The sequence below is a fragment of the Chelonia mydas genome, chromosome 1 (assembly GCF_015237465.2).
Source record: "Chelonia mydas isolate rCheMyd1 chromosome 1, rCheMyd1.pri.v2, whole genome shotgun sequence".
Taxonomy (NCBI): domain Eukaryota; kingdom Metazoa; phylum Chordata; order Testudines; family Cheloniidae; genus Chelonia; species Chelonia mydas.
In genome coordinates this window covers 118,721,316-118,742,730 of record NC_057849.1, presented here as the reverse complement: position 1 = coordinate 118,742,730, position 21,415 = coordinate 118,721,316, and the positions used below count along the sequence as shown (strand labels likewise).

The 21,415-nt window shown below is 38.7% G+C and overlaps 1 protein-coding gene across 3 annotated transcripts in view; it reads left to right on the top strand.

Moving 5' to 3' along the window:
- ATP10A (ATPase phospholipid transporting 10A (putative)) overlaps positions 1-21,415 on the top strand; it is a 150,481-nt gene that overhangs the window by 96,424 nt on the left and 32,642 nt on the right. For all 3 annotated transcript variants that reach the window (XM_043537649.1, XM_007063340.4, XM_043537651.1), the window contains exons 6-9: positions 37-167; positions 1,896-2,148; positions 18,208-18,425; positions 20,283-20,477. In XM_043537649.1, the coding sequence (XP_043393584.1) occupies positions 37-167; positions 1,896-2,148; positions 18,208-18,425; positions 20,283-20,477 (797 nt within the window). The remainder of the gene's footprint in view (positions 1-36; positions 168-1,895; positions 2,149-18,207; positions 18,426-20,282; positions 20,478-21,415) is intronic.

The following is a 21,415-nucleotide window of genomic DNA, read 5'->3' as shown; positions in this document are numbered from 1 at the left end:
TCATTTAAGTTTTCGTCTATTTAAACTTTTCTGCAGGTCATGGCCTATGGGTGTGGCAATATGGTGAGAAGAAACCAGTTTTCGATGTTCCCGGGCTTGATGGCAACTATTTATCCCCAGTTCTAGCTGCAGTGTATTTATTTTTGACAATGATAATAGTTTTTCAGGTAACAATGTTGTCCACACTGGTTCCTGTGTTCACAGTTTACTGATTTTAATAATTATATATAGAGAAAAGAGAGCACAACTTCTCCCACCAAGGAACTTGAGGAGCTAATTAAGTGTTTAAAATACAATACAATTAGATACCATACAATTAAAGCATGAAAAATGAAGAATAAAATATTATGTAGCCAGAAAAATAAACGAGCCTCATCAATGTGCTAATGGTGACCAAAATGAAAAGAGCTCTGAAAAAAATCAGTGGACTGATGCTCCAAATTGTCTTCCCTCCATTGCCTTTAGTGGAGCTGTGACAATTCACACCTGCTGAGGTTCCGTCCCAAACATTCCAGGTGTGTTGTTTTTTTAACAAGCAAGATGGGTTAAGATGAGGAGGGTGCCTGTCAGGGAGCAGCAAACTTCACACTCTGTGGGATGCCATGCTGCAAAAGCTCAGCCACCCGCCTACCTTGGAGGACTACTTAAAACCTTGGTGGTGTTGGAATGCAGGTACCTTACCAGGACAAGGTTCATGCTGGAATTTAACCCTTTAATGGCCCCAAACTATTTAGAATTTATACAGGAGGTAAATGACTAGAGTTGTCATCATTCAGTGCCTATGCATAGGAGGTGAATACTGGGGGGATGCAGGGGGGAGAAAGTCTTCTGATGATGAGATCTGCTATATTGTTGAATACTGTGGTGTGTCAAGAGAAGTGTGGATGTCTATGTCTTTGGGACATGTAAAACTAGAACTGACAGAGCACTAGAAAATGGCATACTAGTGAAGGGAACGATCTTGCACTGAAGAGGCATGGATTAAATAATGGCCTTTGCCATTGTGATTTTAATGTATTAAGAGGTTTTTTTCTATTAAAGAAAACTCAGAACAGATTTACTTAAGTATGCAGCCTTTACTATAGGTTTTGTTTAAATAACCACACCTGGTACTTACATATGGACTGCGATTCACCCCACTAGTCTAATTGACCAAGCCTAATTTTGTATATAACCAGAAATTTCAGCACTGAAAAACATCTGCAAGGCACATTCAACTAGAAATGATGTCTTTTGTGGATTTTTGAAAATCCCCAAGAAACTGCTGAAAAATTTTTTCAGGAAAACTCTCTTAGCTTAACACTTTGTTCAGCAATTACAAAGTATGTTCTTCATTCAGCTGAACTGCTGCTCAAAAACTGCAACTGACAACGTTGCTTTCTCTGCAGAACCTTCCACCAATCATTCATTTTACCTCTCCTGTTCCTGGAAAGCTGATTTAGTGAGAGCCTGTTATTTACACAGATAAAATTTGGGAGCTATTCATCCATTTTTTGATGCAAGATATTCTTTTGTATTTGCAGGATTCTGATTGTACTGTATGTTCCTCTCCTCCCTCCCTTCTTTTCCTTTCCTAGCTTCTTTCAAGCTCATCTTATTACCCTGAAAACGTTTGCTTCTCTCCAAGCCTTGATAATCACATTTCCAGACATAATTATGGATTTCAGCTCTACAGTTGCACCATAGGCTTTTCTAATCTGTCCAAGTAAACTCTTTGCAAACATTTTAATTACTTTACAATATTGAATCTAAGCCTATTAAACTCTTTAAGGTACAGTATAGTACATACACTCTTTGTGATTTTAGTCTGCCATAAAGTTGATTAGATTATATCAATTCAATATAATATTTATGCCCCTATTTTCTCCTAATTAGTGTGTTTTTATGTATTTTAGGTTCTGATTCCGATTTCTTTGTATGTATCCATTGAAATAGTTAAAGTATGCCAAGTATTCTTCATTCATCAAGACAAGGATTTATATGATGAAGAGACCGACACTCAGCTACAGTGTCGAGCTTTAAACATCACAGAAGACTTAGGGCAGATGCAGTATATATTCTCAGACAAGACTGGTACTCTTACTGAAAATAAGATGGTTTTCCGAAGATGCACTGTTTCTGGAATAGAGTATTCCCACGATGCTAATGGTGAGCCTTGTTTGCTGTCCAGTGGTTTACTTCAGTTTGATTTCAATCACACAAAAAAGTTACTATGATCTTAAAACAAACAACTAATTGTGTAGGATTTATTATATGTGCATCAGACACCACAATGATGGTTGTAAAATTAGCTATAACTTGTTGTCTGTTCATTTCGGAATTGTAATCTTATCAGGAATTCTCTGGGATCTTGAGTGTGTTGTCAAGGTTGCTATTCTCTGCAGTGTGACAGGGCAAGGCCAGATGGCTATAGAAAAGTAGTGGGAGATACATATATTAGCCCCAAGCTAAACAATTCCCTGTTACCAGGGAAAGTAAATGGCAGCTGCTCCAAGTCAATTAAGACACCTGGGGGCCAATTAAGATCTTTCCAGAAGGCAGGGAAGATAGCTAAGTTGATTGGGACACCTGAAGCCAATTAGGGGCTGTTTAACTAGTTTAAATTTAAATTTAACTAGTTTTTAACTGAAACTAGTTAAAAGCCTCCCAGTTAGTCAGTTGGGCGCACGTGTTAGGAGCTGTAGGAGGAAGCCACGCTGTTGGAGGAACTGAGCAGTACAAACCATTTCAGGCACAAAGAAGGAGGCCCTGAGGTAACAGTGAAGTAGATATTGAGGAAGTGGGGGCTGCTGTGGGGAAGTGACCCAGGGAATTGTACACGTCCTATTTCCAAAAAAGTTAGCTACCATAGCTGCTACTATTAGGGTCCCTGGGCTGGAGCCTGGAGTAGAGGGAGGGCCTGGGCTCCCCCTCTCACTCCCTGATTAATCACTGAGACTGGGAGACAACAGAGACTGTGTGAGGGAGGGTTGCTTCTCCTCACCTCCCTTGCTGGTTTATGATGAAAATGGCTCAGTAGGATGTGACCTTTGCCTCTAGAGAGAGAAGGGCTATGTGGAGGGTCACAGTGAGCCTCTGAGGCTAGCGAAATCCGCCAGAAAGCGTGGGACCCACTGAGACAAGGACAGAGCTTTGTCACAGTAGGTTTACGCTCTGATCCTGCAAAGCATTTAGGAACATGCTTAACTTTAAACACATGAATAGTACCATTGATATCAATGGGACCACACTGGTGGATTTGTCCCTTAATGTTTAACTTCACTCCAAGATACTCAATTAGTGTCAAGAACGAAAGGTGAACAAGGTTCCTAGTGTGGCTTTCATGTTAACAAAATAGCACAGTCTGTTGTAATAATATTTCATCTGTTTTAGCTTTATCTTGTTCACTTCAGTGCCCCAGTGTGATGGGTATCTCTGAGTTAACATTCTTTTGCTGCCAAACAAATATTGTAACTGAACAGAACATTCTGAAGTAGCTGACTTTTGAAGTCTTAAAATGTAATTCATTACCACAAGGGAATGAGGTTACCTTTAGTTGTCACCCATGTGTCATCTCGTCAACCTCTTAAAATTATTAAGTGACTTCCGATTTAGTGTAATTTGTATTAAGCTATTTTCCCCCTAACATTTAAGCGGTATCCTTTGGGACTTGAAAGATGTTACATTCTCAGATTTCTTTGCATGCTTGATAGATATTGTACTGGCTTTCTAAATGCAGTAATTAAGTTTTTTAACCTGCAGTACATTATTCTTTCCTTGAAGTCCATTTGGAGAGTTCAGCTAACACATCAGAAATGGAATAAGAGAGACTTATTAAAAGTTAACTGTAAACTTAAAAAAGACATTGAAAATTGTATGAGATCCCAAGTTAGTAACAGAATATTGTGGAGGCTTAAATTACAGAGTGAATTTACTTTTAAAATAAAATATTTTAAAATAGTAATCATATATCGCACTTGCACCACTTTTCCTAGGAAGAAATCAGTGCACCTAACAGAGATAGTAGGATATGATTATTAACCCTATGTTACAGAAAAAGAGAAAAAGAGCAGTTGAAACTTCCCCAAGCATTCAAAGTGAGTCAGAGACAGAGGTAGAATTAGAATCTACAGCACATTTCCTGACTCCCAGTTCTGTGCACTAAATATTAGACCGTACTGCTTCTATTCATTCTTCTTGTTTATCTGCCACCCTCTGATTTCAGGGCATATTGTGTTCCTTCCAAGAGTTAATGACATTACAGTTAACTAAAACAGTGCAGGAAGAGCAGCATTTTATGGGTTAGATTGCATCAGGTGATGCAGCACAAATACAAAAGCCTATACTTGGGTCTTGGTGGGTAAGTAAAGAAGAAATTAAGTGTCAAATGTTTTATCTTACAATGAATTATCATTTTCAAGTCTACCCATACTTTTTGTAAGTGATTTGGGATTACAATATAAATGTTAGAAAATAATAAAAACAAAACAGTGAAACTGACAATATGCAAAATTATCAAAACATAAAGCAAACAAAATACAGTAGTGTTTCTTTCTTTACCCTCTCTCATTTATAGGCATCTATATGCTCACTTGTAATTCTAGTTGGAGCAAAATTTCCAGATTGAAATGTGATTTTTAAGTTTACAATTCCTTTAATCATAGTATTTGAATCTTTCATTTTCTCTTCTCTATATAAAGTGATCCTGCACTAATTCTTTGCCTTTCTGTGTATAAAGGGTCATAATTGTCATTGTTTTTATTCCCCACTTTCAGGATCAATGACACAATAAATAAGTGTTCTCACTCAAGTTTTTTAGTGCCTATTCTCGAGGCTGATTCCCAGCCCCATTCTTTCTGTGAAATGACTCCACTGATAGCTTGTCTTCCCACCTGCTGACTACCCACTAATTTAGATCACATAAGATCCTGCCTTCAATTTTTTTCCTGTCGTTAAGAATGCCTATAACACTTTATGCTCCTGGGTTTAAATACAAAGGATTTGAGGAAGCCCTTCCATTATACATACCAGAAGTCAGAAATCCCACCAGATTGTGTTTGGGATGTATTTAATAACTGATGCTGTCCAGCTGTCAGTTCTGGTTGTGGTTTAAAATGAGGTTTAGAGAACTCTCAGATCTGCCACTTATAAAAAGATCCAGTCTGGCCACATATGCAAGTTTAAATCTGATTGAGTACTAAGGACCCAGAAAACCAAACAAAACCCATTGGCCTCCTTGCATAATCTTATCTATTATTTTTAAAGATCCATGCCTTTTTCTGTTAATCATAGTACTTCTTTCAGTCATAGTAATTTGACACTAGAAACCAAACTGTGAATAGGCCATGAGGTGATGAAATAAATGTAAGACTCATTACAAGATCTGATTTAAAACTGTTACATCAATGTCATGATTTGGATGCTGAAATCCACAATTCATGTTCTGTTGTGGTGCCTTGTGGGAGCGAATGTACTTGGAGTAGAAGTTCTATTCTGAGCGTTTTGGTTTGAGCTTGTTATATAGGAATGTAATATGGTGTTACCTGGTAACTCATCTGGCAGATTGGGCATGGTATTCCCAGCTTTGTTCCATGACCTGTGATCTGTTACAAACTTTGTTCACACCCTGAAAATTCATCCAAAGGTTCTGGGGGTTTTTTCTGTTCTGTTTAGGTTCTTATATTGCCCTCATCACCACAGTATCTGAGCACCTTCCAGCAGTGCATTAAGCAGCATAAGTAACAATTGTCACATGTGCTTGGTGTATTTTCACTCATCCTCTTCCCACTGTGAAAATGGCATATACAGTGCAGAATTTTGTTGTGGTAGGGTTTTGGTTTAATGTATACACTACCCTGTGTTTATGTTAGGAAAGGCAAGGTTGAAATGTACCTTGTATTTGAATTGGAAGATGATGAGGTTTGTGATGATCCTTATTTCCCGTTTGGAGTTCATTCCACAGTTTCGACCAGCCCCTGAGAAAATCCTGTCTCCAGAACAGATGAGTTTAACCCTTATGGTAGAAAGTTCTATTGTGCCTGAGAAGCAGAACTGTCAATCACAACCTTCATCCCAAAGCTTTAGGAGATCTTTTTAGATATCCTGGGCATAGACTATGGAGAACCTTGAAGATAAGGACTAAAATCTTGAACTTGGCTTCCCACAGAATATCAAGTCAGTAGAGGGAGCAGAGGATAGGTGTGATGTTCTCAAGTAGCCTGTGTTGCTGAGAACTGCTCCAGCATTCTGTCTGAGTTGGAGTGTCCTAAGGGCTGATGTGTCCAGATATATTTCATTGCTGTAGTCCAGATGGGAGGTGACAAAGTTGTGTATAACCAAGCCCAGGTCATCATCAGCTGGTAGAAAGCATTATTCAGGAATGCTGCTATGTGAGAGCTGAGGGTTAGTGGGAATTCCAGGAACACTTCTAAACTACAGACTCTGGCTTGCTTGGATTCAGCTTCAACCAGTTGTGCTTCGTCCATGAGCTGATTTTGTCCAAGTATCTTGATGGTCATGATGTGGTTGTAGATGGCAAAGGACACAGGCAGAATTGTGTGTCACCTGCATGTTGCTAGTACTTAAGTCCCTGTCATTTGATCAGTTCACTGGTGCTGCATGTTGAATAGGACAGGAGAGAGAATTGATTCTTGTGGAACTCCACAAATGAGAGGTCTAGTGGTGAGGTGTAATTTTCCATCACTGCTCTTTGGGAACTTTCTACGAGGAAGGACTTAAACCATTATAGCACATTTCCCTGGTCCCCTTCGACTTCTCTAAGGCAGGACAGCAGTATCTAATAGTTGACAATATCAGAAGCTCCAGAGAGGTTCAGGAAGATGAGAATGGAAATCTACTCTCTATCCATTGACAGCAGGAGATAATGCATCAGTGTCACTAAAGCTGTTTCCATCCCACATCCTGGGCTGAATCCAGATTGTGCTGGATTTAGGATACTAGCTTCAATTAGAAGAGCTTATATAGTTGGCCTTTAGCTAGCTTCTCTGTGTACTTGGTCAGGAACAGGAGATTGGATTCTGGCCAGTAGTTAGCTAGTACTGATATCCGAAGTGGGTTTCTTTAGTGTTGGTCAAGCTATTGTGTGTTTAAAGGAGGAGGGAAAGATTTCTTCCCTGAATAAGGCATTGGCTATTTCAGTCAGCAGTGGCAGCAGTTGCTCATGATGCCCTTTCACGAGCCATGAAAGGTGTGACAGACTGACAATATCCTGCAACATTCTGATCCAACCTTGTGGAATTAAGATTATTGAATTAAGTTAAACCTTACTGAGTTAGGTTTGATACCATTTGGAATCCATTTTATTAAATAGGCAATTGTGTATTTGTTATTGTGGAATAGTACATAACTCCTCTTGGACGAGGGGGATGCTAATGTAAAATTTCTCCAATTATCTGAAGCCATCCTCTGGGGAGGTATGCATATACTAATTCTAATGGAATTCTCCGGACAAAGAAAGGATTTTTGGTTAAAGCACCTGGTTTTAAACAGGCTCAGGCCCTTCTTCCTGATCCAGCAAATGGACAGGACCCTTGGTCAATGGAGGGCCCCAATCCTTAGGGAAAGGTGAGGCCCTATAAGGCCAGGATCTTGTTCTGAGCTGAAATTGTGATGAACTTGAAACCACAAGGAAAGCCTTTGGCTGGAGTACTGAAGGACTGGCTTTTCCTGCCAGAGCCCATGTTAGGGTAGGTTCTTTTATTGTTTTTAATATGTTTTCTCAGTAATGCTTTTTTACCTTAGGAATAAATTAGGCTTGCATAGCAGGAGCTGTGTGGCAACTTATGACTGTGGGCATTCACACTGTTAACCCTCCCTGAAGAGAAAGCACACAGGTGAGCTTACGCATCCTGTGTCTGCTGGGAATAACATAGTGAAGGCAGGGAACTATGCAGCCTGGAAATACCCTGGTCAGGAGAGAGGAAGACACCCAAGAAAGGCAATAGCTGGGAAGCTGGAAGCTTGAGAGTGGGTACCCCGGCTGAACCATTAAGGGCTGACCACACAGATGCAGTTGCCTGAACTGTGAGGGCATTGGTTGGATTCACGGGCCTTGGGTCAAGACTTCTTCCGGGTTTCCAGTACTTCTTGAGGAGTAAATATACTGATCTCTGGGAATGCAGGCAACTTCTTTGTTGGTTAACTTCTTTGTTGGTTAAATCACCAAAGGGGGAACAGATCCAGGCTGTCTGAAAGCCATCCCAAACATGTGTGATATTTTCAGTGATGTAGAAGGGAGTGCCTCTGTCCTTTAACTTGCTTGGGAATTAGGTGGAGTCCATGGATCTTTGTGGTTGAATCGGGATTAGAGGTCTTTCTTGGTGCCTGGGAGCTGGGAGAGCTCCTTAATGAGGTGATGGTCTGCACAAGGTGTCAGTGAACTTTGGCTCTGGTCTCTATTGTCAGATGAATGAATTTGAATGAAGATGTGTTATCTGAGGCACCTCTTTTAGATTTGAAGTGTGAAGAATAGATAAATGTAGTGCCACTTTCCATCTTGTGCTGTCTGGGTCTGTGATGGGCTGAGTGTGGGGGGGCAAGCGCATGAGAGAGGCCAGCATAGGGCTCACAGTGTCATCCAGCCAGAGTCTCAGTGGGTATCTCTACACCGCATTTTGGAGTGAACCTTCCAGCCCAGGTCGACAGACTCAGGCTAGTGGGGTTCACACTAGCGGCCTAAAAGTAGCTGTATAGACAACCAAAGAAAAGATAATTCCCATCTTATAATAAAAAACATGATTCCAGAATGCTCTTCTTCCAACATCCATGGAATTAATGACACAAATAGTTGGCACCTAACATCTCAAAACTGGCCCTTGTGCAAAGGTTACCTGCAGATCCCTGCAGCAGTTAGTGACCTGATTAGGTCTGTGACACACATGTTATGATTTAGCTACAGCCAAATGATGATCAGCCTGTCATCTGCCACAGATGTTTTTCCAAAGTTTAATTTTATAGCAGACTTGTCCAGGGATGTGGTCACCAATCCTTTTAATTTTAGTTTTTCACTGTGTATGGAATGATTGACTGTCCAAACCCAAGTTTGATTCCCAAGAGCTCAGTCACACAAAGCAGAAAACCCATAATTTTTCATTCTTTGCATTTTTCCCTCCCTCCAATTTCTTGGAGGGGTTGAGGGAATCCAGAGAGTGGAAGAGTGAAAGGGAAGCTCAGAGGGAAGGGAATGGTGAAATCCCTAGCATTTTCCATTTGGATTTGCCAGATTTCTTAGTCACTGTCTTGGGAAAATGAGATCCCTCTTGGCATGTTGTCTGTCTGTTCTTGGTGAAGATTCAGCTGGGGTGGTGTACGTCATGCAGCAAGATCACTGTCTCAGTTTTATGTCAGTTTTGCAGCATAACTGTTCTTTTCTTGTAAGGAGAGTGTTAGAGAATGAAAAGAAAAGCAGGCTGACCCAGAGGCAGATTGAGTAAATGGGCTTCTTTATTGCAGTATTTGTTCCCCTCGACCCAATTGTCAAGTAAGCAAGCAGTTAGCATGAATTAGTTACATCATGCTCTTTTATCTAAATTAGTATGGAAATACCCACATTTACTACAACAAATCCTTATTTATAATTATAAATATAAATAATATGAATGCCCATATACTGAATATAATTATCCCCACCCCTATTAACTGTTTACAGCATTAAGCATATTTTACAGACATCTTTACCTTGAAGATACATTTCTTTGCAGTAATTGCAGCCACAGATTCCCTTAATCAGCAGTTCACAGGTAAGGGAGGAAGGGGCCGTGACCCCGGCTCATTTATGTAGCTGGGAAAGGAAGGGAGGGGGAGATGACACTTCTTTACACAAAGGGTATTCTTTAGACACCCGCATTCCTTATGCAGCTACAATGCTTATCAATTCTTTACAAGCAGGAGGGAAAGGACAGGGATAGCACTTTATCTATCAAGAAAAGAGACAGTGCCTGCCCGTGCCTTCCTCCCTAATACCATGCTAGCGGTTACCCAGGTCTTTACTTAATCCTTACATATCCCAACACAGATGTCTTTCCCTACCTGACCTACAGACATAATTTGCCCAGTCCAAACTCACCTTGCATCCATCCTGGGGATTTGACTTTATTAATAGAAAAATTTTAAAAAGATGATAAAGATCAACTCGGTTCTTTTCCCCAGGGTTGGTTGTTGCTCACCTCCCTTATGTTTACACAGGGTAACAAGTCATCAGTGTCAGGGCCCACTTAACCCTTTCCCTACAGGATCAACACCTGCTAACAGGGTGGGGTGTTTTGAACACACTGATGTAGCTGATTTGTTTTTTCCCATTTCATTTTCTTTTGCTTTGTGAAAAAAATAATAGTTTAATTTGTCCCTGAGGAAGGGAGTGGGGTCAGCAAAGCTAGAACTGTGTGTTTTAATGGTGTATTTTTACTGTGTGTTTTTAACCCGTCTAATACACAAGCACAATGGCATTCAGCATGGATGTAATGTGAGGCCTTCAATACACAGAGGAAGTTTTCTCTTAGCTTATGCCCTGGGAAATTCTCATAAGAATTAAAATAGTTCTCAGGCACTAAGGGAAGAAAAGGTTTGGTGAGTCTGCCTTAAGGAACTGGAGGGGAAGGAAGGGGGGAACATTGGCACTTTCCTACCTCAGAAGTGGCAACAGGGTGGGAGGGGGCTATTCTGAGTGTCGTGCACTGATCTGTGTGGGGAGTAGGGAGTCTCAGATGCTACCCCCAAAATCAGACTCCGGGCACCCTCACAATGGTCTGCCTATATCAGTAACCCACTAGTCAATTTGTCTGTTTCGGCAGGTAAAAGGGGGTGGCCCACCTGAGAGGAATTGTCAGGGTTTTACTAAGGGTTTCCCTCTGACCCTTGGAAAACTTCCCCAGGATAGACTAACTCTGTTGACCCTTAGGAGGACAGGGATACAGGCTTCCAATCGAAGGATTGACCCTCAGGCAGTAATTCTTCGAAGAACAAAATAATCTTTATTCAATATGCAAATATTCCCTGACACAGTCAACCTGAAAAGCATATATTAAGAAACAAAACACTAATCCCATTAGCACAGGTATGCATATCAAAGTACCCAATGCTGCAATGCTATGCAGTTGGAAATAGCTTTAAAGTGATTTCATTCTACATGTGGTGATCAGTCACAATTAGAATGCTGACAACAAGTTATTACTTAAACATTAAAACTGTGTACTTAGTAATAAATACACACATACACGGACATCCAACTTTATTATCTCAAGCAGACACACTCATATGTCCTATTGATTCCTTATACTATGGTCCTCATGCTTGTTTCTCTGCCATCTTCTTCCCCTCTGCTCTGTCAAAAGGTTCTTTGGTTCTGTCACGGATACTTCTTAGCTATTGCTGCCATGCCTCCTCCTTTCTTCTGTGATTTCAACTCTCTTCTGATCTTCCTTCTTCCTTTCCTGCTTCTCCACCCGCTCTTATCTGAACTGACTCAAGTCTGTCAGCTCTCTGCCTTATATATAGGTTTTGGCCTATTCTGATTGGTTATTTCCTCAGTCCTTATTAGCATACCATCCACCAATCATCTTTACGCCTTCCCTGATTGGTCTGTTCTTATGAACCAATCACAGTCACTGAACTCATCTCTCAATCAGAGCCGGGCCTGATTGAAAACCTGTGCCATTCTCGATTGAACTCTCCCTTCGGGTTTTGGAGTGACCTTTATTTCATCTTAGCCTGCCTGTTTCCTATAGGCCAAATTATTCCAAAACCACCATCTTGTTATCCCTAGCTGTAACTGCTTGAAACTGTCTTTATTGATTATTATGTCCTTAAAACTATGAACAGTTGCACATTTATATGCATGTTAACATTAGGATTCACTGTCACCACTCCATTTTTACTAATTTAAATAAGTTTAATTTTGATCTTTCCCTTGTTTCAGCTAGTGGTGGCAGGGCAATGTTCTTAATGCTGTATTCCTGACACAAAACAGAGCCACTGAAAAATCTCTTTGATAGGAGGGGGAATACTGATTGCAGTTTACCTGGAAGATATCACTCCTAGAGCTTCCCCCAGTGTTTCATGAATACCTCTTGCCAGTGTCTAGCTACCAACGTACCAGGGTGACTCCTTTATCCTAATAGGGAAGCTACAGTGTTACTCCAGTAGAGGTCGCAGGATGATATGGAGAGTCATTTCATATTAGTAGGTCAAGCAAAGGGCTAAGTAAAAATAAATCTTTAAAAAAAATCTCACCAAATACCCTAGTTGATTATTAGTGTAGTGTAGTTATATTAAACACTTTATTGTTGCATTTGAATAGGACAAACATAACGGAAGTGAGATTCTTACTTTATGGAAAAAGCATTGATTTTTTGGTGTTTGTTAGTCTGCTTAATATGAAAGATTATATAACATGAACTATGTGATTGTGTACTTTGATATTCCCAATCACATTATTGTGGTTCTGAAAGGTCTGTACATATTTACTCCAAATAAAGAACCCTCTACATGCGGAAAGTCCCAGGACATCTGTATTCAGTGAGTAAAAGCTGTTGACACTGGAAACCATCCCACAATAATGTCTTTCATGATGTAAAGTTCATAGGAAAGGTTCTGAACTTGAGGGTAGAGGGATGGATGGGGGGAGAGAACATAGTGTTTCTAAAGAAACATGTTTTGCACATTTGGAGAGTTATGAAACATAGTGCATAGATTAAACCACATATCCTAGTTTGTAACACCTCTTAATACTTACCATACAAAATATAAGACTGTTTACGAAACAGCCAAAATCCTATTCCACTCTGTGGACCTGAGCCTCATCTCGTGTACACTGGTGTAGATCTGGAGGACCAACAAAGATTAGCTGAAATTTGCTGATCACAAATTCTTGTGAGATGAGAATCGGGTGTCTGTGCTTCAGACTGGGATCTTATATCTACTTCAGTTTAGGGGTGAAGCTTAGGTTTAAAATTGCAAGACTGACTAAAGGATTGCGTTCTAAAGAAAATCTCTCTGGGGAATAGAATATTTTCATTTGCTTATGTGCAGACTAGAGATGACTACAGTATACATATGATATTGATAAGCTTGTTGAACGTCATTTGAGGAAAACACTTATTGTATGCTTCTTCAATAAACAAAAGATTTTTTTTAAATAGAAGCAATGAATAATTATACAGATAAGGAATACAAAGGCAACTTTGGTACATTTTCCATGTAATGCATTTTCACTTAGCTTCTGATTTGTGTGCCTGGAATAAAATAATAATTAGCTCAGGGTTTGTGCATGGAGTCCTGCATTTTGTAAGATGTTTTCAAAACAGAAACTTTTCCTGAATGTGATTATAAGATCTCATATTTATTTGGAAAGACTCTGCAAGTCAGGCATTCAACCAAAACTGCCGTGGCCTGTTATTAACCAGTATAGTTGGAGAAGAGCTTGACCAGCTGTGCGGAACTTTTTATAATGATAAAAGTAGTCATTTTGTCTGGTCCTTTTCCCGGGCAAAGGTGCATAATACAGAGCAGTATGACATTCCCTGGGCATGCCATTCAAGTGCACATTATCAACTGTAAGACAGATTATTGCTTGTGGCAAATTTGAGTCTGAGATCTTAGGCCACTGGGGCCTGTTCCTGTGAGACGCTGAGTGCCCACAACTCCCATTGACTCTGTTGGGAGTTGAGGGTGCTGCTCCGAAGCTTGCCGTAAAAGTGTATCTTTGATGGTTAGCAAAGTGAATTGGTAATACTGCTTTGAGATGAAAACATGCTAATGAAAATGAGCATATGTTTCCCAGAGTACGTTGGTGTGTACAGCAGAACCTCAGAGTTTCGGACACCTCGGGAATGGAGATTGTCCGTAACTCTGAAATGTCCTTAACTCTGAACAAGATGTTACAGACTTCAGCCACTGAGGGGGATTGAAGCTGCAGCCATGGGAGGGAGGGATGTCAGGGCTCCAAGCAGGGGGGCGGGGTCAGTGCTTCTGACCCTCGGGAGTACCAGGGCTCAGGGCTTTATATCTAGGAGGGGGCGCTGCAGCTCAGAGCTTCAGCCCCGCGGCTCCATTCCTGGCTTCTGTACCGCAGGGAGCACCGGGGCTTGGGCTCCCCACAGCTCCATTCCCGGTTTCAGCTTTGGGGGAGCACACTGGGGCATTACCTTTGGGAGGAGCGCTGGAGCTGAAACTGGCATAACTGTCCCTCGTAAGCATTTGCCCTGAAAAATACTCATACTTTTAATAAAATGTTGGTGAAGAGCAACAAGTACATTTCCATCTAGCATTATAATGTGCACTGAAACGGTACTGCGCTAAAGCCATTTTAGCAAGCCACTTGAGTCTGCTGGTGCAGGCAACGTGACCTGGGCATCCTTGTGTTCCAGTGATCCATTACTGGCAGAATGACCCCCGAGGTCCATTGGCTGCCCATGCACCTTAGCACAGTCTTCAGGATACTCTAATCTGTACCAGGGACATTGACTGGTACTGAATTGGGGAAATACAAAGGGCACTCTTGCATTCTACCTTCCGGAGTGCTATTTAGCTGTAACTCAGGATCTGTCTCTTTTTGTATATTTAGGTTTTCAGAGGACTGTACCACCTATAGAGCTGGGCAAATAACTGATCTGGGGGAGGGTTGGTTTAATGACAGTTCCGAAAAATTTTTAAAAAAATTCAGTTTGTGTTGAACTGAATCTGAAATGTTTTAGAATTTATGATTAATCGAAAAAGTCTCTTTTGGCCATTTTGTGAATGACTCAAACTATTCTTGTCAACTTTAGCGAGTAGTTTTAGGTCTCCTGAAACTGCATATTTGGTCAAATAAACTACTCTTCTGAAAAATCTTGCCCAACTTTACTGACATACAATGCCAATAGTGCTAGTAGTAGTATCTAGATATTGTGCGCTATCTGATTTTAACTCCTGTGGCTACTTTCTGAGAGATTAAGATTGTTATGAAGATTACATTGGGTTATAGATTGTTTTGGTTTTTTTTTAAATCTTAGCTGTATTAAAAGAAATCCCACAATGAAATCAGTTAACTGTAATGCAAGGGGTTTTTTTCCAATTAATGTTTTAATGGAAATATTTAATGTTACGTTGTTTGCATGTCAAGTCACAAAATAATGAACTTGTACATTAGTGATTTAGTACATGACATTTGGAAAGGCTGATTGGTTACAACAGAGAATTGATAGAAAGTGAAGACTTTGTTACATAACTGATACTGTGCATCTGCATCCAGTATACTGTGCATTATTATACTTTGGTTTCTGAGTATAATGGAAGTCTTTTCAGTGAATACCTGAAAAATGGATAAATGTTAGTGCTAAATGCCTATCTACTGAAAGAAAAGCCCAGCTACTAAATGTCCATGATTCTTGTTGACTGTATAAATGTGATCTGCATCAGTTATAAATAGGGCTGTCAATAAATGGCACTTAACTGAAGCGATTAACTAAAAAAAATTAACTTCATTAAAAAAATTAATTGCAATTAATCGCAGTTTTCATATTACTGTTAATAATAGAATACCAATTTAAATTTATTATAAATATTTTGAATGTTTTTCTACCTTTTTAAAATATATTGATTTCAATTACAACACAGAATACAAAGTATACAATGCTCACTTTGTATTATTATTTTTATTATAAATATTTGTACTGTTAAGATAAACAAAAGAAATAATACTTTTAAATTCACCTCACACAAGTACTGTAGTGCAATCTCTTTATCATGAAAGTGTAACTTACAAATGTAGATTATTTTTTTTTTACATAATTGCATTCAAAAATAAAACAATGTAAAACTTTAGAGGTTACAAGTCCACTCTGTCCTACTTCTTGTTCAGCCAATCGCTCAGACAAACAAATTTGTTTACATATACGGGAGATAATGCTGCCCGCTTATTATTTAGTGTCACTTGAAAGTGAGAACAGGCATTTGCATGGCACTGTTGTAGCCGGCACTGCAAGGTATTTACGTGCCAGATATGCTAAACATTTGTATGCCCCTTCCTGTTTCGGCCACCATTCCAGAGGACATGCTTCCATGCTGATGACACTTGTTAAAAAAATAATGCGTTAATTTAATTTGTGACTGAACTCCTTAGGGGAAAATTGCATGTCTCCTGCTCTGGGGTTTTACCCACATTCTGCCATATATTTCATGTTATGCCGTCTTATTTTATGACCCAGCACATGTTGTTCAATTTAAGAACAGTTTCACTGCAGATTTGACAAAACACAAGGAAGGTACCAATATGAGATTTCTAAAGATATCTATAGCACTTGACCCAAGGTTTAAGAATCTGAGGTGCCTTCCAAAATCTGAGAAGGATGAGGTGTGGCGCATGCTGTCAGAAGTCTTAAAAGAGCAACACTCTGATGCAAAAACTACAGAACCCGAACCACCAAAAAATAAAATCAACCTTCTGTTGGTGGCATCTGTCTCAGATGATGAAAATGAACATGAGTCAGTCTGCGCTGCCTTGAATTGTTATCAAGCAGAACCCATCATCAGCATGGCCGCATGTCCTCTGGAATGGTGGTTGAAGCATGAAGGGACATATGAATCTTTAGCACATCTGGCACATAAATATCTTGTGACGCTGGCTCCAACAATGTCATGCAAATGCCTGTTCTCACTTTCAGATGACACTAAATAACAAGCGGGCAGCATTATCTCCCATAAATGTAAACAAACTTATTTGTCTGAGCGATTGGCTGAACAAGAAGTAGGACTGAATGGACATGTAGCCTCTAAAGTTTTACATTGTTTTATTTTTGAATGCAGTTATATAAAAAAACCCACTACATTTGTAAGTTGCACTTTCATAATAAAGAGATTACACAACAGTACTTGTATGAGGTGAATTGAAAAAAATACTGTTTGTTTTGTTTATCTTTATTACAGTGCAAATATTTTTATCAAAATAATATAAAGTGAGCACTGTACACTTTGTATTCTATTGTAATTGAAATCAATATATTTGAAAATGTAGAAAACATCCAAAAATATTTGTATAAATGGTATTCTGTTATTGTTTAACAGTGTGATTATAACTGTGATTAATTGTGATTATTTTTTTTATCTGAGGATTTATCACAATTAATTTTTAATCTTTTGACAGCCCTAGAAATAATGAAATCTGCTAGAAATAGATGTGCGCTACATCAAGAGTGCTTTGCACATTTTTTTGTTCAGTGATATCTTCCTTATGCTGATTAAATTGCCCCTGTAGATCGTCATCATTAACTTTTGTAGTTACACAGTTGATTAAAGATTTGATTTTAAAAATGGGAAAACTTGCTGGGAAAACTCTGAAGCAAACTTAATTCTGTGTACAATTAATATTTGTGCTCTGCAGTACATAACTAATAGAATCAAGCCATTGCAATAACCCGATTCATAGCAGTTTTCAATCCTACAGCGTTCATAAGCTACATTATGACTCTCCACATAGAGTGAGGTTTTAAAAATCATTGTTGATGGCCTGTTGCAGTTGATTATTTACTGTACTTTTACCTAGCACTGTCATGCTTGTTTTGCTTAGGATTTCATTCAGAGAGGATGGTCCAATGATTAGCCTAGAACTTGGGAACCTAGCTTCCTGGCCCTGCTCTGCCACAGACTTTCTATGTGAACTCGAGCAAGTTACTTAGACTTTTTGTGCCTCAGTTCCCCTTTGTAAAATGGAAAGATTGTGAAGTGCTCAGATATTAAGAGCCTTATAAGTACCATAGATAGATAGATAGATTGATTCATTATGAAATTTTGTGGGCAGAAATACATGGGACAAAATTTCCCTATCTTTGCTGGAGGACAGTAAAGTTTAGGTTTTTTCCTTCAGAGACCATAACTGAAAAGCAAATTTTTTGGATAGTTTTGGCAAGAAAAATGTTATGGAGGGAGATTTTGTAATGGGCATCAATTGATTTGTGAGCAACTGAAGAACCTAATAGCCTTGTCACACTGAGCTGAAGATGAGGCAGGCAGTGTACTGAATTAAACTGCTAATTATTTTATCTGCATTACTCAAAAGATATTGCTGTTCAATTAGGACTAGCTTGTTATATTGTAATAATAGCATCATTCATTCTTACAGTAAAATGCAATATAATACTAAAACTAGACCACATAGAGAAAGTTTTAGCCACCACTTCTCTTTCTCTCTTCTTCCCTACAAAACATGTAATCTTACACTTTGTGTATTTTTGTCAATAGCCAGACGTTTAGCCATGTACCAGGAAGCTGATTCTGAGGAGGAAGAAACAGCAGCTAAAGGAGGAACATTATCCCAGCGGAACAGTGTCAGCAGTCATCAGAGCATTAAGGCTGTCCACAGAAGCCTGAGTATGAAATCCCACCGACGCACCGGCAGCAGGGCTGAAGCAAAAAGAGCAAGCATTCTCTCCAAGCACACTGCATTCAGTAGCCCCATGGTTCGTTGTGAGCAGCAAATGTGCTTTGCTTTGTATCTTTCAGAGTCACAAGTGCTTTAAAGGGAAAAAATGAAGAAATCTGTACCACATTGTGTATTTTTCATCTTTCTTGGCTTTCATCATCTTAGCTTTTTCCTTTTCATCACATTTTTCTTTTCTTTTCTTTTTTTTTTTTTTTTTTGCTAAAAAAACAACAAAGTATGCAGAGATCTTATATAAAGAGTCATCCGTCTAGGCTCCAAGTTCAGAAAGATAAATTCAAACCTTTGTTTTGGGTATTCCTTGATTTTCAAGAACAAAAATGTGTTTCATCCCTTTGTTTACAGTAATTGATGTTAGATTAAGGATTAAAATCAAGAGTGCTAATTAGTCTATGTACGCTTCTTTTTATCTTAAGTTTTTGGGAAGCAGTGATTTATAAATGCATGAATAGTAAGCACTGGATTGGAAACTGTGATATTAATATATTCAAATTCACCCTGTAATTGCAAATGTAAGTCATTCCATAGTTTCAAGTATAAGTGGTTCAAGATTATCATTAAATGGAGCAAGGTACATTAAAAAGCAAACAAACAAAAGCTTCCTGCATATGCAGAAAATTTAAGTGGAACAATGTTCTCATAATTTTTCCATAACTAATCTCTACATGTGTTTTTACGAGTCATGTGCATGTGTTTCCTCCTGCAAATTGCTATCTCATTAATATTGCATGAACATACTGCTTTACTCTGTTACAGTGTTTTTACATGGAAGACAATGGAATTTTGACAAAGTTAAATTGCTTTAATGGAGTGAAGAATTAGGTCCTGTATAATTTGAGAGTCTGCCCTGGTTCCAGCTGTTGATGTCCAGTCAACAATGAAGCTGCGTTAGTGCAAACCACAAGTGTAGAAAAGGAAAGCTGCAATTTGCACTGCTGGAGCTAACCCCAGGTTTAGGCAGTGGTAACCTCCATTCGCACAGCTTGCAGTGTCTACACGTGGGGTTTGTAGTCGTGCAGCTACCTCACAAGTTGTGAAACAACTGATGAAACGAGTAAATTCCCAATAAAGACAACACTTTAGGGCTCATATCTTTATGAAGCACACTTTGTATCTTTTCTGTAATCAGCATTATGCCTTCCTAGGAAATTCATATCTTTGTCCTGAAAGGAATGTAATAGCTGTTTAATCACAGTGGAAAACATGCCACATTTTGATTTCAGTGGCTTCTCTCAAGTTCAAAGTGGTTAAAATATAGTGGAGCTAAACAATTTCTTAGTGGTGCAAAATGGGTAAGCTTACTGTTTTGATGTCAGAACTAGCTCTTAGTTTTGTTGTTGTCTTGTTTTTCGTAATATAGGTCTATATATAGTGGCAGCCTACAATAATTCTCTCAGGTTAGATTGAAAAGAGGAAGGAATGTCAGGACATTACTCGATTTCCATCCACAATCCCAAAATAGCTGAATGTTTCTGTTACAATGATCAGCAATTAAAGGATTAACAATAGTTTATTTACAATGTAATTGTCATTATTAGGCTTCAGTATTAACTATCAATTGAAATTAATGGAGGCAGTCCACATCATTTTTAGAGCAATTTTAGGTGGTCTATCAGGGAGAGGAAGACACCCCTGTATCTATTTACATTCATAAAATTAATGTTGCAATCATAAGGCCTAAAAGTGTACAAATTTCTGCATGTCTGGTTGCAGGAAAGAGAACAGGGGAAGTGTCATTTAATGAAAAATTGAAATTCTCCAGAAATATATGGGGCCACCAGAGAGGTGCTGATGCATCAGGCAAAATCAGTTCAGTCTGAGACTTTAAAATATACAAAGCTGCAAAATAGTAATACTGTTCCTGTTGTATTTCTAGGAAAAAGACATCACTCCGGATCCTAATTTGTTAGAAAAAGTAAACGAATGTGCAAGAAGTCTTGAGGTTATGAGAAGCCACGAACAACCATTATCCCAGCTCACCCCTGAACTTTCTGACATCTTTGACTTTTTCATAGCATTGACTATTTGCAATACAGTTGTTGTTACCTCTCCAGATCAGCCACGGCAAAAGGTAGGTTAGAGAGACGGCAAAATGGAGCGTGAGTCTCCATTATGTTGTACTGGATTATCTCAGAGATGTGTAAATAGGAGACATAAAACAGTTCTTTCCTAGAAGGAAACTGAGATGTTTATGATACAATTCTTGGCACCAGTTCATAAATCAGTGAGGAAAACAACATATACAAGTTTAAAATTAGTGGTGACATCAAGCATTAGTTAAAAGGTCTATTTCAACTGTTTCTCTTAACCCCAACAGATTATTTGTATGTACTGCAAATTTTGAAGCCGTTCTAAAACTGTTTTCCTTCCTGAGTTCACATACTGAAACTTCTTAAATAAACATAATTTGCATCTCTGGGCATGGTTTAGATTAATTTGTCAGAGTCCCCTGGAATAAGGGGCACATAGGCAGTTCTTTATAAATAATTTGCTTATATCAACTACATTTGTGGAAGGCTATATTATTTTTTAAAAAATATTATAAAGAGGGTGTGCTGACAAAATCTCCTCTTAAATGTTGCAAATTATGTAAAAGAAAATTAATGTAAATTGGGCAAGATTATGACAGCTGATGATTTGGCAGACGTATGCACTTACAAAATTGTATCATTTATTAATGAGAAGTGGAACAAAATACTCACCATCTAATGCATATCACACAAATATAATTAGACTTAATATTAGAGCTTGTCAGAAGCTGGAGTTTCCATTCTTCAGGAAATACTATCATTTCTAAATCTGTTTTCTCTCTTAGCAGAAATGTCAAAATTTCCCACAAAATGAAAATTCCAAAGAATTTCAATTAGGAACCATTGAAACATTTTGTTTTGATGTTAAAACATTATAACATTAAATATAATGAATATAATATAATTGTAAATTAATATTTTAGTATAATATACAAGTCTGAACAAAATGAATTAAAATGATATAGGAATATAACATTTT